Source organism: Tupaia chinensis, unplaced genomic scaffold (assembly GCF_000334495.1).
Source record: "Tupaia chinensis unplaced genomic scaffold, TupChi_1.0 Scaffold000132_1, whole genome shotgun sequence".
NCBI lineage: Eukaryota > Metazoa > Chordata > Mammalia > Scandentia > Tupaiidae > Tupaia > Tupaia belangeri.
The window spans coordinates 2779275-2795306 of NW_006159601.1; the positions used below are offsets into that span (position 1 = coordinate 2779275).

At 36.6% G+C, this 16032-nt stretch overlaps 1 protein-coding gene across 7 annotated transcripts in view; it reads left to right on the forward strand.

Annotated features, from left to right (window-relative positions):
* NR3C1 (nuclear receptor subfamily 3 group C member 1) overlaps positions 1-16032 on the forward strand; it is a 94157-nt gene that overhangs the window by 2033 nt on the left and 76092 nt on the right. The window contains exons 1-2 of one of the 7 annotated variants that reach the window (XM_006144783.3): positions 11-1343; positions 2225-3421. In XM_006144783.3, coding sequence (XP_006144845.1) covers positions 2238-3421 — 1184 coding nt within the window. In that variant the 5' untranslated portion in view covers positions 11-1343; positions 2225-2237. Of the gene's footprint in view, positions 1-10; positions 1344-1810; positions 1831-2224; positions 3422-16032 lie in introns of those variants that run through there. The other 6 variants (XM_014586398.2, XM_006144780.3, XM_006144782.3 and 3 more) reach the window with 6 other exon arrangements.

Below are 16032 nucleotides of genomic sequence, written 5' to 3' on the forward strand. Positions count from 1 at the left end.
AGTGGGGGTGGGGGCCGGCGAGAGCCGGGGGCCGGTGACGAAAGGGCAGCGCGCGGGTGACAGCACTGGCCTCTTCCTCTCCCGCCGCCGCCGTCCCCCGACTGGGTCGTTGGGTAGGAACCTGAGCCCTGAATGCGCGAGGAGCCCTGTCCAGCTGCCTCTGGTCCCCGGGTGGGAATCCTGGCTTTTCCTTCCCCCAAGTCACCCTGTCTTTTCCCTCGTCGGGGGCCGCCCAGACACCCATTTTTATGGTAAACGCTAAGCCGCCGCGTCTAAATTCTACTCGCCCGAATATTTCCACTCCGCCCTAGTGCCCCCGAGCGTGATCAGGGTTCCTGTCGAGGCTCCAGTGCGCCTGGTTTCTGGCGAGTGTGCGAGGGGTGTGTGCGTGTGCGAGTGTGTGTGTTCACACGCAGGGGGCTGACAGCCTGCAACTTGGAGACTTCGGCCAGGGCTGGTGTTATCTGGTAGAAGTGGGCGTGTCGGAGAGAACGCAACAGGTCTGGACACATTTCTCTCTCAACCTCGCACTCCCCCTGCCCCAGGGCTTGTTCTGCAGCGTTTGGCTTCACTTCGCGCGTGACGTTCCTAAGTGACCCCTTTTAGAAAAAGACCCTCCCTAATTCGTAATCATTTCGTGGTGCGATTTTTGACAAGTGCTTGTTTGACGTTTGGGGTTTCAGACTTGGTAACTGCAGCCTTGTAATACCACTTAAGACCCCGTGGCATGATTCTTAGGGACCCGTTAATGTAACAGGGTTATTTGCAGTTTAAACTGGGTGATAATGTCGCTTGAGGGAGCGTTTCGTTTTATGAAGCATTGTTTTGGTTTCGGGTTTGAAGGCAGCTGTCAAAAAAGCGGCGTGGAAATTCATTAGGCTTCATTTGATACCTGTTTAGAGATCGCTATCATATAAACAAGGCGAAGGGGCCGAGAGATAAGCGGTTTACCTTCAAAATGTGTAGTCGCTGGTCCCTATCCCTCTTCCATCTTCATCATAGTCCTCTTTCGGTGAGGACTCTTACCGTTTTTGCTTCTTAGAGTCTTCCTACAGGGAAAGTTTCCTTTTTAGACTGGCTTTAGCTATCATGTCCTAAATGTGCTTATCAAAGTCTTTGTCCGTCTCTTAGATCATCCTGATTATTAACAATATACCAGCAACCTAAGCCTCTTGAAAATGGGCTCAGAATTGGGATAAGTGAAGGTTTAGAATGCAGAGAAAATTATTCTAAGCGTTTTTATTGGTTACGGTTTTACCCAGATTTAGATGGGTTTTTCTGTTTCTGAGTTTTTCTGTTTTTCAGTACTTCAGTATTCGGAAAGGAAAATTTTTCTTTCACAGGTAAACAATACTTCATACTGGGGTCTTAAAGTAATTTAAAAAGATAAGCATAGCTTAATCTAGATCTAGGTATTATTGCAAGTTACGATAGACAGCTATGTTTAAGTTACATTTAAATAAGCTAAAATTGCCTGAGCAGCTACTGCATGTTGTCTGATTCTTTAAACATTTACATCTTAGTTGGTCTGTGTACTATATATCTCATTTCACACTTCTACAGTTTAAAAGTAGGCACTCTTGGACAGGCATATCCAGTTAGAAATACGGGTTAAGAATAAGAACCTTTTCCCAGCCTATTAGAAGATTGTTTATTTTTCAAATAAAATGTACGTGTTTCACCAGTGAAGTTGTTCTGAAAGGGTTGGAGGTGTGATTCTTTGTTAGGAGGGGAATTTGGGAGTAATCAGGAATTAAGAATTCGAGCACAGTATTTATCAAATGTTATGTATTGATTCTCAGAAAAGCAAACAGTTGCGATTGGAGAGAGGTAAGAATTGGAATGATCATACTTTTTAAGTGAAATACTCTGGCATCAACTTGATTCTTTAAAATAATCAGATGTAATAAATTATAATGTCTTTGATTAACAAAGCTACACGTTCGTTCAGTGGGTGGCAGGATGAATAGCCAAGCTTAGTTCGATATAGTTTTGTCCTCAGCTGTGCCAATGGACTGCATTGTACTTTTAAATGTGGCACACTGAATGGGAACGGGGATGTGGCTTTTTATTCTGGAAGATTAAAACTACTCTCTGATAATAAAGAATTTGATTTGGAATTAACTAAAAGGTTCATTTAATGGGCTGTCTCTTATGGATTGTATCACAGAGATAATGTGACTTACACAGCTTATAATATCCCCCCTCCTTTTTCTTTTCGTAGCTCATAATCACTGATGGATTCCAAAGAATCATTAACCTCCCCCAGTGAAGAAATCCCCAGCAGTGTGCATGGTCAGGAGAGAGGAAATGTGATGGACTTCTATAAAACCCGAAGGGGAGGAGCTACTGTCAAGGTTTCTACGCCTTCACCCTCACTGGCTGCTACTTCTCAGTCAGACTCCAAGCAGCAAAGACTTTTGGTTGATTTTCCAAAAGGTTCAGTAAGCAATGTGCAGCAGCCAGATCTGTCCAAAGCAGTTTCACTCTCCATGGGATTATATATGGGAGAAACAGAAACAAAAGTGATGGGAAATGACCTGGGATTCCCACAGCAGGGCCAAATCAGCCTTTCCTCTGGGGAAACAAACTTGCAGCTTCTGGAAGAAAGCATCGCAAACCTCAATAGGTCGACCAGTGTTCCAGAGCACCCCAAGATCTCAGCATCTGTTGCTGTATCTGCTGCCCTCCTAGAGAAAGAACTCCCAGAAACTCCCTCTGATGTATCTTCGGAACAACAAAATTTAAAGGGCCAGACTGGCACCAACGGTGGCAATGTGAAGTTGTGTACTGCAGACCAAAGCACCTTTGATATTTTGCAGGATTTGGAGTTTTCTTCTGCGTCCCCAGGTAGAGAGACAAATGAGAGCCCTTGGAGATCAGACCTGTTGCTAGATGAAAACTGTTTGCTTTCTCCTTTGGCAGTCGAGGATGATCCATTCCTTTCGGAAGGAAATTTGAAGGAGGACTGCAAGCCTCTCATTTTACCGGACACTAAACCTAAAATTAAGGATAATGGAGATCTGATTTTATCGAGCCCCAAGAGTGTACCACTGCCCCAAGTGAAAACTGAAAAAGAAGATTTCATCGAACTCTGCACCCCTGGAGTAATTAAGCAAGAGAAACTGGGCCCAGTTTACTGTCAGGCAAACTTTTCCGGAGCAAATATAATCGGTAATAAAATGTCTGCCATTTCTGTTCATGGTGTGAGTACCTCTGGAGGACAGATGTACCATTACGACATGAATACAGCAACCCTTTCTCAACAGCAGGATCAGAAGCCCATTTTTAATGTCATTCCACCAATTCCTGTTAGTTCAGAAAATTGGAATAGGTGCCAAGGATCTGGAGATGAGAACTTGACTTCCTTGGGAACTTTGAACTTCTCTGGCCGATCAGTTTTTTCCAATGGCTACTCAAGGTAAGATTAAAGCTTTTTCTATTTTGCAAGAATAGTACATTTAAAATAGACTGACAGATTTAAATATTCATTTATCTTTATGTGTGCTCCTAGGATTTATGTATTTTTTCATAGAAGTCAGTCTGAGTACTCTTTTAAAAGTGGGTAAGATAGACAACCTAAAAGATTTTTCTGTACATAACTATTTTAAGTTTTTTTTCCTTGAATATTGTAGAGATGTTCAGTATCTCACTGTCCAGTGGTTGGAGATTTTATTTAAACACTTTAAAATAATACAGCTTACTAACTGGTATCATAAAGATAAGTTGTATAAACCAGGAGAGGGTCATGTCTCATAATACAGTATATTTATTGCGCGTGTTGATTTAGTTGTTTTAGAATATGCTTTTAAATTCTAAAAAAAAAAAAAAATAGTCCTTAATACCTTACGTACAGAAGTTGTCCTGCTGTATGTGTACTTTGTAAAGTGTTAGTTTGATATTAAAGTTAAAAAAATTACAAGTATTACCAGGAAGCTCTGTTCTTCTCTTGGGACCTTCTGTTGAAGAATTCAAGTTTTGATATCACCAAGCGTTGGTGTGCAAAGTGTGCCAGCCCATAGTATTAGACACAGGTTTTGTTCACAGGGTTCCCCGCCTCAAGTAGACAGGTTATGTCTGCAGCCAGTCTCTTTAAGAAAGGAATTGGTGGCAACATAGTGCAGAATAAATAGAATTTTACTTTAAAATATTCCTGCAAGTTCTCAAGCAGATGAACTGATGGTCAGAGTTGTTAAGCTTCAGATCTCAGCTGCCTTTTAATTTGTTTCTCTCTCTCCTTTTTCCTCACTTAGAAGTATACTGACATTTATCTGTCTGACTTTAAAAAGGTCCATTAAAATTGAGTTGTCAGAGAAAAGTTCTAAATGTAGATAAATGTGTTAGTCATTATCTAAGCAGTACCCCATCCCCAATTCCGATAAATGATGGATTGTATATCCACTTGAGGTGTGAAAAAAAAAACATAAAAACATGGATTGTAGCGACATGCCATCGACGAATTAGTGTTGTTTTCTTTTTCGAGGAAGGCATGGTAGACATAGCGATTTATGTGAATGTAACCATTTGAAGTTTTTTTTCCCCAAATATTAGCAGTAGTTACTTTTCCTATTAATGAGTCATAGAGGATTTAAATCTCTTTAAAATACTTTTCTATAAAAAGTATCCTAACACTGAGGTGCTTTTCTTTTCCCTTTGTGTAGGAAGCTTTTCTTGTTAGGGAAAAAATTTAGACTTAGATATAAGCTATATTCCATTTTTCTTTCAAGATAGTAGTTTCGTATCCAAAGTGGGGGGGGGGGACATGGTTCTTAATGCAAATTCCTTGCTAATCTGTTGTTTAATGATCTTTTACACAGAAGAATGCTACTTCAGCTTTTTATTGTTGTCTTTCTAAATTAAAGGTTTAAAATGTTTCAATAAGGAGATTTGAGATGTTTCTTATTGCATAAACATTTTAAATGTTACACACATGCTGTGTTTTAAACTTTTCAAATCTCAAAAATTTTGCCAATGGCAGTCAGATATTTGGTTGTCTTGAAGTACAGTTAATTTGAATAAGCTATCTGTAGGAAACTACTTTTTTTTTTTTACTTGTCCTATTATTAGTCATGTTTATTTGTTTGGTTGAAGTGATATCTTTGTTTTATTATTTATTTATTCATTTTATATTACATTTAATCACATATATCTTTATAGTGTAACATTTCTTTTTCCAGCACAATTGCCATGCCTATCAGTCAAGATTTGTAGGAAACTATTAAACTGACTTATGAAACCTGCGATTGTACAAAAAAATACATCTTAGAAAAGAAACTCTTGGGGATTATTAATGCACTTTGTCCTGATAATCAACATGTATTGTTTTCATTTCCCTTATTAAAAAAGGGGGGGGGGCATGGAACAAAACTTATTTTCCATTCATTCTGAGCTTTCATTAAGCTCTATAAAATGAGCTCTAGGTTAGGGAGTATAAATCTTAAATGAACATAGTTACTGTTAAGTCACTAGGTAATTTTGATACTTTAACTTTTATAGTACTTTATGATGTACGAATTAGCGTCACATATTTTTAATCTGCCCGGTAACAACCTAATGGAGATAGGCAAGGCCATGATGACATCGCTGTTTAGAAGTTTTTTAAATAGCCATTGAAATGATTATTTTTATGCTACTGTGTAGTTTGAAATTATAATTAGTCTGCATCTGAACAAAAAGAGGTAATGCTTCAAGCAGGATTATTTGGTAAGGTTTGAAAATTTTTATCTTATAGCATTAATTGAGCACTGGGAACTATGATTACCCAGAACAAAGCCTCATCCAAATAAATTGAAACAATGTTTCTTTTCTAACCATCATTGAATTAGCCTTTTGTTTCCAAACAACAGCTCTGATATAACTGAAATTGCTTTCTCTTCTCTATATGTTACATGCTTTAGGCAAACCTCAGCTATGACCAGTGACCCTGAGTGATCAGTAAGCAAATCAAAATGTTGAGATCACAACTTGTTTGAATGCTGACTTGCTGACTTTTGATATAATATTAGTGCTACTAATAACTTCACTTCCCTTCTTTTTACATACAAAAGCGTAAATTGTCATTTGACTTTTTAAAAAAGCCACTTAAAATTGCTTTTTCTCAGAATGCTTAAAAGCAAAGCAGAACAACCCCCTTATAGGGAGAAGGCAGTTTCCTCAGATGTGTCAGTATAGCACAACATCAGGTTATCACATTAAATTGTGAAATTAGAAAATTATGATTGAGCATAATAAAGCATTTTCTTTTTAAGGTTTCTGTTCATTGAGAGCAAATCTGATCTTCAAATCCATTCCTTAAGTAAAGCAATCTAGCCAGCCTAACTTAATAAGCTTTTTTAAACACCGAAATTTTAAATACCGAAATTAGCCTACACTTATGACTTTGACCATGGCACACTTCTGCATAATTTAATTTTTAACATTGTTTCACTTTAGCATTGAAAAGAGAGAGAGAGCAATTAAGTGGTTTTGGGTGGAATTTGAGCTTTTATTGGGATTATGTTGAAATTTGTGTTAGAAAGTTGACCATTTCCTGAAGGGTTAGATCATTGGAGACAAAGAATGATGAAGGATCAACTTGTAAATGCAGTCTTAGTGGAGTCAAAGGCTTGATGATTAATGAAGCTTCTACATTTTTTTTGTAGATTTTTATCATTTCTGGTTATTAATCTGTATTTAAATTTATAAAAGTAATAAAATTGAAGACCTGTACAGCTATAGGATGAGTGAAGTATACTCTATTCCATTCTCATTTTTTATTAACATAATGCTGTGCATTTTCTCAAAAAGAGAGGAAGCATAAAGAAGAAATTTCGTTTTGACTATAACAGATATTTTCTTTTAATAGATATTTTCTTCACTTCCTACCTTTTTCGTTTTTCTTCTTTGAGAGATTTTTGCTATAGGCAGTGAGCAATCACTGGAAAAAGAGACAGAGAGACAGAAAGCAAGAAATCATCCCCCCCCCCAGGGTATGGCCATGCCACAGTCCCTTCTCCTCCAGTCTCCTCTTGGGATTTTGTGCGCACACACATACGTGCACCTGGCGTGACTTTTACACTGCCTGATCCTGGATTCAAACCGTGGTTGACTGCGTGGGAGACCAGCAATATAGTAACCACTACACCATCTGTTGGTCCCCTACCTTTTCTTTTTCTCTCTTCCAAACGTTCTAGCAATGGGTGTTTCAGTGTCTTGTAAGCTTACAACTTCTGATACTCATTGACATAGTGACTTTTAAATGTTAAAGGATATTTGTTCTTGGATATACAGTATATTTACCTTTTTTTAGTGTTATAATCTTTTAAAAAATATATACCCCTTGTTATAGCTATATGATTATTAGTAAAAGAGAAAACTTCTAAACACAGTATATTCAGATGTGCCAATTTAGTGTGGAATGACTCTACTACCAAAATATGTGACCAGCATGAAATGAAGTCAGATTTTATTGAGATGGCTTGTGATGTTTCTTTGGCTAGTCTCATTATACAATGATAATAGATAACATGACTTGTATTCATAATGTTATTTTCAATTTGTCTTCTTGTGTTACAGCTATGTAGTCTGACTACTTTCTATATGTTAATGAATATTTTTAATTTTATGGAAAACTTACTCTGAAATATACCTCACATAAATGTAGGTTAAATGAAAATCGTATTAATAGCGAAATTAATATGTGGGTAGAGATCACTTTAGGGGCCTTTTGAGATTTTAGTGGAGGAGCGATTGGATCAAAAGGGTTTATTTTAGTATAAATGCCTAGTGTGAATGACAGAGCATCTGCAGTAATTGGTTAGTTATGTAAGTCTTAATCCACTCTGGCCTGCAGGTGATTGAAATAGCCTAGTTATGTTGGGAAATCTTAATTTACGTTATGTTGAGAATAGGTCTTCGGCATAGCTCTTAACACACCTATTTTTCTTATTTTAATGATTATTAATTTAATTAGCATTGAATTTTTATTATATACAACTACTTATATGAATGAATTAGATAGGTGAAATCGGTTTGTTCTGAATGGTATTTACCTTTCTCAGGATATCTTAGCAATATTTGCATCAGAAGTAATTGTGCAGGGTAGTATTGACAGGTATTTGCCAAATTAATGTACACTTGATTCCCTATTTCTGAGTCATGGAAAATATATACTGGTAAATTCCTTTGCATAAAAGATTTCCAAAAAATATTTTGTTGTATTAATGTATAACAGAAAAAAAAAATCAATTACTTGTTGACCTTTACGGAAGGATGTAAGCCCATGTTCTCCTTCTTTCTGTAGCTCCAGAGACCCAGCTGCTCTCATTTTCTTCTGGCATTTTCTACTTGGGCTTTGTATTTCTCAAGTAAATAAAAATACTGCTATGGAGGGCTTCCATTTTAAAGAAAAGTTCTGTTAAGTGTTTCCTTCCCTTTGAGCTGTGTGTGATCATTTCTGTGTTAAATGAGATTAGAATATGACTTGGATTGGTGATTGTTTTTCATTTTGCATATTAAGAAGAAGCTAGGATTTCCTAACAGTTTGAACTAGTTATAGAGAGTGGTTTCAAACCCAAACACCTAGATTTGGCAGATCACTGCTTTCTTTCTCAATACCATCATGCTTACCTCTTAAGTGCAGGATTTCCAGTAGAGTTTGTGAACTGGGGAGAGGAAGAGTGAGGAGGCAGGAGCAGCAGAGGTGGAATGGTGGAAATAAATTCAGGAATCTCAAGAATGGTTCCAAAAATGTAAAATTTGGTTCAACTGTCATGAATTCAGAGGTTTAAGAAGAGAGATATTCGGGGCTGTGCTTATATATAAAGGAAGTGTACCAGTCAGGATTACAATTTAGTTTCTTTTATCTGAGGCAGAAATCTAAAGCTGATTATGTCAGTATAACCCTAATTGGTTTAGAATTATATTGTTTCTAGCTCAGCTTTATTGCCCTACCAAAAAAAAGGAAGGAAGGAATATTTTAATTTTAGATTATTTCGTTTAACAAGTTCGTATTTGTCCCACTTTTATTTTGACTGCTATTAATGGAAATCTAATGACTTGCGTGTAGTCAGAATAATGATGTCTTATGTTGATATAACCATTTCATATTTCTTAGTGCACTTTTATATATATATATATATATATATATATATATATAGCCAACTCACTGTGAAGTACAACCCTTTTCTTTGGTAATGTGTTTCCATGGGTTATGTGGTTTTTTGCTAGATTATTAATAAAATTTAATTCTTAATTAATGGTACATAGGCAGGATAAATTATGGGGTTCTACAAGTGCAGGACAGTCGTTTAAACTATTTATATTGCAATGAGGTCCTTAAAGCCAATTATTTTGATTTAAGTGTGCCATCTCCTAATTTTGTCTCTCAAACTTTAAATATTAATAACATCCTGGTGTAGCTGCATGCTTACACATCCTTTTCCAGTGTAATCCAAATGTTAGTGCTTTAAAATAATCGTTCTTTTTAACGAGATTCAACAAGAGCCTATAATATAGTAAGATTAGTGAAAATACTCATTTTAGAATTTTTTTTCATTCACATTACAGGACACCTATATATGTATATATATATGCATATATGTATATAAATAAAAGGGGAGAAAAAGGCTTAATAGTCTAATTAGTTGCAGATGTTCACACATATCATACCTTGAATTTTTGGGGGAACTAATAATTTGAGAGTTCAGATGAACACATATGCTGTTTTTAAGATATATATAGATCATTGCAAAAAAAGTGAACTTTTACTATTTCTTTTATAACAAAATTAGCCTTTTTTCTAGTTGATTTCATAATGTCCATGATGATATTTAGCTGTGGCTATTATGAAAGTATATTTGGTAGCCAAATTTTGAAAGCTATTGCAAAATGACATCCTATTCTGTGCGTGATTTATTATTTCATGCTGGTTAGGGCAATGCTATGACTTACGCCCTTATGATTGTCACATGTTGAACATTAAAGCTCTGCTTTTTATGGGCACTTTTACGTTGTTACTGTTTTTAATTCTTATTTTGTAATTATTAGGGAGAAGGGCTTCTTTATTTTTAACATGATTTCAATAGTAATGTAAAATTTAGTGTTTGTTCCTTTTTTCCTCCCAGAGCCCTTCTAAACAAGTTAATTATTCAATAGAAGAAATACTGGAATAACAATTGGACTAAAAATTCAAAGACCTGGATTCTAGACTGAGCAAAGCCAATCTATGACCTAGGGTAATTAGGCATTTGGGCATCATAAATACTATCTTTACAACTATGTCTGAATTGTTTAGAAAACACCTGAGTGGGCCTGTATCTGTGTGTCTAAAATTCTCCTATCCTCTTAATCTATCAGTTTGGTGAGGAAAGTCATTACAAAGGGAATAGTATGCCCATATTGGTTCTTTGACATTTTCTTAATACATTATCAAGTACAAAACAAAGAATGAGCCCAGAATTGATGTTTTTGATAAGGTACAGATTTTATAATGCAGCTGGTGGTACATAAAAAAAAGTTAATAAAATGTAAATGTTGCTAGAGCCCAGGGGGTGAGGCGCTTGAATTCTCAGCGCTTGCTTGATGTGTGAATTATAATTTTACATTAGATCTTAAATGGACTTGAGAGTTCATCTATTGCTCACCCCTCAGTTTTTCATATGAAAAGCAGACCCAGAAAAAGCGTTTAGGGAAAGGCTATAGAATTAATTAGTGGTCATCCATCATGAATATACTGGTTCTCAGTTATCTGCAGCCCTAGCAGGCACCTGTGTCTTTTCTAGCGATTTAAAACAAATAATCATGACATGATACAGACTAACTAGGTATTTTATAATAGTTCCTCTAACTTCAATTTTTAGAAGGTGGAATATCCATATTCTTCTCTACCTGTCCATTTTGCTAACCTTTCTTTAGTTGTAATGAGCACACACTAAGGATCCCACAGCACTGCTAAGAGCGCTTTGCATACATTCATTTCATGGAAATCTCTTAACTCATTGAAAGCTTTTATCCTAGTTTGTGTGTTAAGTTCCTGATTCAGTCAAATACCCACATAGTTCAGAAGGTAGCTGTTACTCAATGTCACAGGCAGAAAAACCTGAGACATTTAAAGAGAAAAGAATATCCCAGAGACCTGAAGACTGATTGGAAGAGAAATATTTAATATTTGGTGTGTTAGAAATCCCTCGTGGATCTTTATCATTTTTATTTGTCAACAGTGAATCATTAAACACAGTGAGTAAAGGAGAAATGGGATCAAGCCAGTGCTCTCCTGCATATATTTGTGTCATCACTTACTGCTCTCTGTTATGGCGGTGACTTCCGTAAAATAGTGAGAACACCATGCATTTTTTCCTAACAAGATTTGTGCACGTGTGTTTACTTTGAAAATTAAAAAAGCATTATAAAAATGCAAGGTGGAATTTTTAAAGCTCTGCCAAGTTCACTCAGCCCAAGCTGGCCTGACCCTCGTTCATTAAGTATGTCATGACATTTGTGACTGGTAGGTATTTCCTATTATCAAGCTCTTAAGAATTTTTTAGTGTTGGGAACCAGCAGTTAGCATAATGGCTATGTCACTGGACTCCCACATAGTGGACCACGGTTCGCGTCCCGGTCCCGGTGGCTTAAAACAAACGCAGGGCGCGTGTGCCTGCGTCCCCAAGATCCCGAAAGGAGAATGGAGGAGAAGGGATTGCGGCGTGACTATCCTGGGGGGGTGATTTCTCGCTTTCTGTCTCTATGTCTCTCTCTGTCTGTCTGGCGAGCGCACGTGCCCTATAGCGAAAACCTCTCCAAAAAAAAAAAAAAAAGAATTTTTTAGTGTCTTTAATGTAACAACCCCTCAAGGGTCACAGATCCCAATTTCAGAATGACTAATGTATTTATAGCTCTCAAACCCAAGATAATTATCTTTCTATTGTTTTTTTTTTTTCACCCCCTAGCCTTGATTTTTTTGGTAGTTCCTTTACCAAAATGTTTCAGTAGATTTTGTTGTTACATGTTAGTTTAATAGCCATAAGTATGCAGAGGTTATTTGTCATCGAGAAAGTTTAATCTGCCTGAAAATGAAGTGCTCAGTTTTACATTTTTTTTAATGTTTATTATCTTTATATTTAGAGAAGCTTTGTGCAAAAGAACTTCTAAGTGTGTTGAATACGAAAATTTATCTTAAGTACAGACATTTTAGAGGATAAGAACTTTACTACATCTTCTTTTCACTTTATTGAAAAAAAACTTTGATAAAACAAATTGGATGGATTACACCAGTTATAAATCTTTTATAAAAATTTTTATTATCACAGAGGCCAGAACTGAAACAAATTAAATGGCATTTTAAATTGGTAAACATACCAGTGTAAAACATAAGTTTGTAGGCAGCTTTCTTAGGCAGAAAGTTTAAAGATTTTAATTAAAACATGATTTGAAATTTATCGTCTGGAATCCAGCTGGGTTTATTAAGTGCAGTGTGTTACTATAAAATAGATGGGTTTTATTTTTTAACAAAAAACCCAGAGTGAATTTAATATATGCAAACCTTCGGGCACTGTATATATTATTCCTTTTTTAAAACTGCCTTCAGAGCTCCCTTGTTAACCAGAAGAGGAAATTGGACTCATTGCATGATAGAAACACCTAAATGTACTTGCCCAACCAGAACATGTATTTATTCCTTATTTAGCTTGACCATTTTCCTCATTTTTGTGACTAAATAATTTGAGTATTTCAAAAATTTACAAGTTTAATATTCTTTTAAACTATAACACTTGTTTTTGTTGAAGGTATTTGAAAGAATCCAGGTTTAATGATGAAAACGTTTAATTTTATGCTTAATATGGCTAGATTGAGTGCATAGTCTCCTAGGGTGAATACTCTGACATGGATGATACTCAGTGGCTTTTCGATTTGTGTTTTCTTTAAGTTATTAAGGAACTTTTATGCTAACAGCTTATATATTCTCTTTTCTTGACATAGTACCAAAAAAATACAGATTACTCACCTCCTAAGACTGATTTCTTTTTCATGAGTGTGTATTTTATGTTCAAGTAAGGTGGGCCTGGCCTGCCTTTGCCTTGGACTTGAAGGGAATTTGGTGATAGCAGATATAATGTAATCTGAATTTCTCCGACGATTTCCAAGTAATTTCCCACCTACTTCCTCAGTATATCAGAAAATTAACTACTATCATTACAGCAAGAAGTCAAGTATACCAACTTTATTTACATCCATAAAATAGTTTAACAGGGTTGTAACAACAATATAAAATTTGTATATTTTCTACTTGTATGCTTCCTCATCTTAAAAGAAATTTTTGGTCTTCCTGAGAGTAGTTTAAAAATTAAGTGACTTTTAGTTGTTAGTATGTGGCCTTTGAAATCATGATGATACATTTCGTAACCGTTCCTTCTGAGCAGAAATTGTTTGAGAATTTCTTGGTGAGAATCATCTGCTTAAGAACTTTGGTTTCATATGTTTGTACTAAAAATAACCTGTTTTTTTCGAATACCCGTTATTTCACCCCAAAAGATGATTTATAGTTTTCAGGGGCTAAAGTAAAAGGGGATAAGGAGTCATAATGGCATGGCAGATATGCTTTATTGCTTAACTTTAAAAAAAAAAAAACTCTGTTTAATTAGCCTTGACTCTCCTAGGATATTTTGTTAGTAAGGTAGTTGGCAGATTTTTCTATTAGGTAGAGGATATCACAGGCTGGCATTAGTGACTTTAGTCACTGACTGGAGAAAGATTTTTTTTTTTTCTTTTTTTGGAGAGGTTTTTGTTATAGGGCACGTGGACTCTCCAGAAAGAGAGAGACAGAAAGCAAGAAATCACCACCCCTCCCCCCAGGGCGGATGGCCATGCGCAGTCCCTTCTCCTCCATTCTCTTCTTGAGATCTTGGGCACGCTCTGGGCATGAGTTTAAGCCACCGGGTCCAGGACTCAAACCACAATCAACTACATGAGAGTCCAGCGACATAGCCATTACGCTAACTACTGGTCCCAAGATTTTTAATATAATCTAAGAAGAATCATTTTTAAAGGAAAATTAATTGAAGTAATTTCTAGTATATTAAAGATGAGTGACCCTTTAATCACTGATGTCATTTAATAGAGCTGCATAGTGCTTTGGGTGTACTACAGACATGCTTAAAAGAGAAAAGAATAAAAAGAGAAACTAGCGGAAGAAATACAAATACATGAAAAAAGAAAAGGAAAGTTCGAAATTTCAGTTCAGGTGACTGGCTCTTTTGCTTCCTGTGAGCCTGTCTCAGTATGGACACTAGGAAATACAGAAGCAGCTTAGCTACATTGTTGTGTTAATAAATGGAAGAGTTACAAAGACTTGTGCTAGGCAAGGAATTCTTGAGAGGGGTGGAGTGGGAGGTTAACTGGATGATCTCAAAGGTCCTTCCAATTCCACTTGCAACAGCGAACATTTATCGAGCTAGGCACTGGGCATACAAAAATGAAGATAAAAATCCTCAATCTCACCGAAAACCGCCTGGTGATCTTCGCACAATTCTATCCCTCCCACCCCCACTTCCCCAGTTTACTTTTTCAAACGTATATTTGAAAAATATACTTGAAGATGTCAAGCTCCTTCCTGGGAAGGCATATTGAGGAAGAAAATGTGTGCTTGATTAGGAAACTAGAGTTGATTTGGCCCTTTGGAATAAGAAAAGCAGTAACAGGGAGTCAGAGATGAAGGAAAGAATGAGTTAACTGGATGTGGACTAAGTAGTTAGGAATGAGCCAGCAGAAGACTTAGTCACCCATGGGGGAAAGCAGTCTGTGCACCCTGCCATCCTGAACGTGAAGTGGTAAGATACCAAGGAAAAACATTTCGCCTTAGGTTATACATTCTAGGTATAACACAGGTTTTCCCCTTCTAATTTTATAAGGATGTCTCCTTCGTAGGAGAAACATAGTCCTCTTTCTAGGTCCCTCAATGTATGAGCCCAAAGCTGAGGAAGTTTTGCCTGGAATGTTCTCTCCCCAGATATCAAAATGATTCACTTTTTTATTTACATCTCCACTTAAATGTCAACTCCACAAGAGAGACTTGTGCTGTATCTGAAATGTTAGCATCTTTCACGCACTGAGCCCTCACTCTCAACCTCCGTTGTTATGTGTCTTACACATAGTAAGACTTCAGCTAAGTAAACTGTATGCATGCATGAACAAAACTTGACACATCAATCAATTGGGTACATGGGAATGGATTGTAACTCTAATCTTCCCAGGAAAGGAAAATGTCAGCAGATAGAAATATCACTAAGGAACGATAGCCCAGGTTATCTTCCTCAGATAGGAAATCAGTCCTCAGACGGACAATTGGTTTTGGATACAAAGAGAAAGTACACATAATGAAGAATGTATTTTCAGTTGTGGATAGTCCCTCAATTTGCTAAGACTTTGAAATGTATTGCTTTTCGGTTTCTTGGAATAACTTTGGTACGTTTACCACTGAACAGGTTAGGATAGTTAGACCTTGGAAATGAAGGGTTTTGAGGTTATTTCGTGAGGTTGATTTTTTAGAAAATCTGAACTAAGAGAGTAACTTGTCAGTAAAATTTCCAATGTACAACCTTTTGTAGCAGAAGTTTTTTTCTTTGTTTTTCACACGGGTGGGAATTGACAAAACCCAGCCTAGATTGTACAGCCTGTTTTTTAACTGGACTGCAGTGCTGGAAGCCACATGGCCTACTGTGTGTTCAGATCCCTGGGTCAGCCTGAAAATAAGCTAGGTATGGGCATAGAAGCCCAAGATCCTGAGGATCTGGAGGTCTGGGAAAAGGGGATTACGACATGATGAGAAAGTGTTCAGGGTGTTTGCTCTCTCTCTGTCTCACACACACACACACACACACTCATATACTTTTTATTATAAAAGAAAAGAATGGAGATGATTCTAGCAGAAGAGTCTGAAGTGTACATCTGTACTGACTTCCTTAGAGAGTCAGGCAAGAATTCATTTGCCCATTTTTCAGATAAGTGTGTGTGTAATCTCTGAATACTCTAAGAGAGTAGAGATGTCTTATTTTTGTCTGA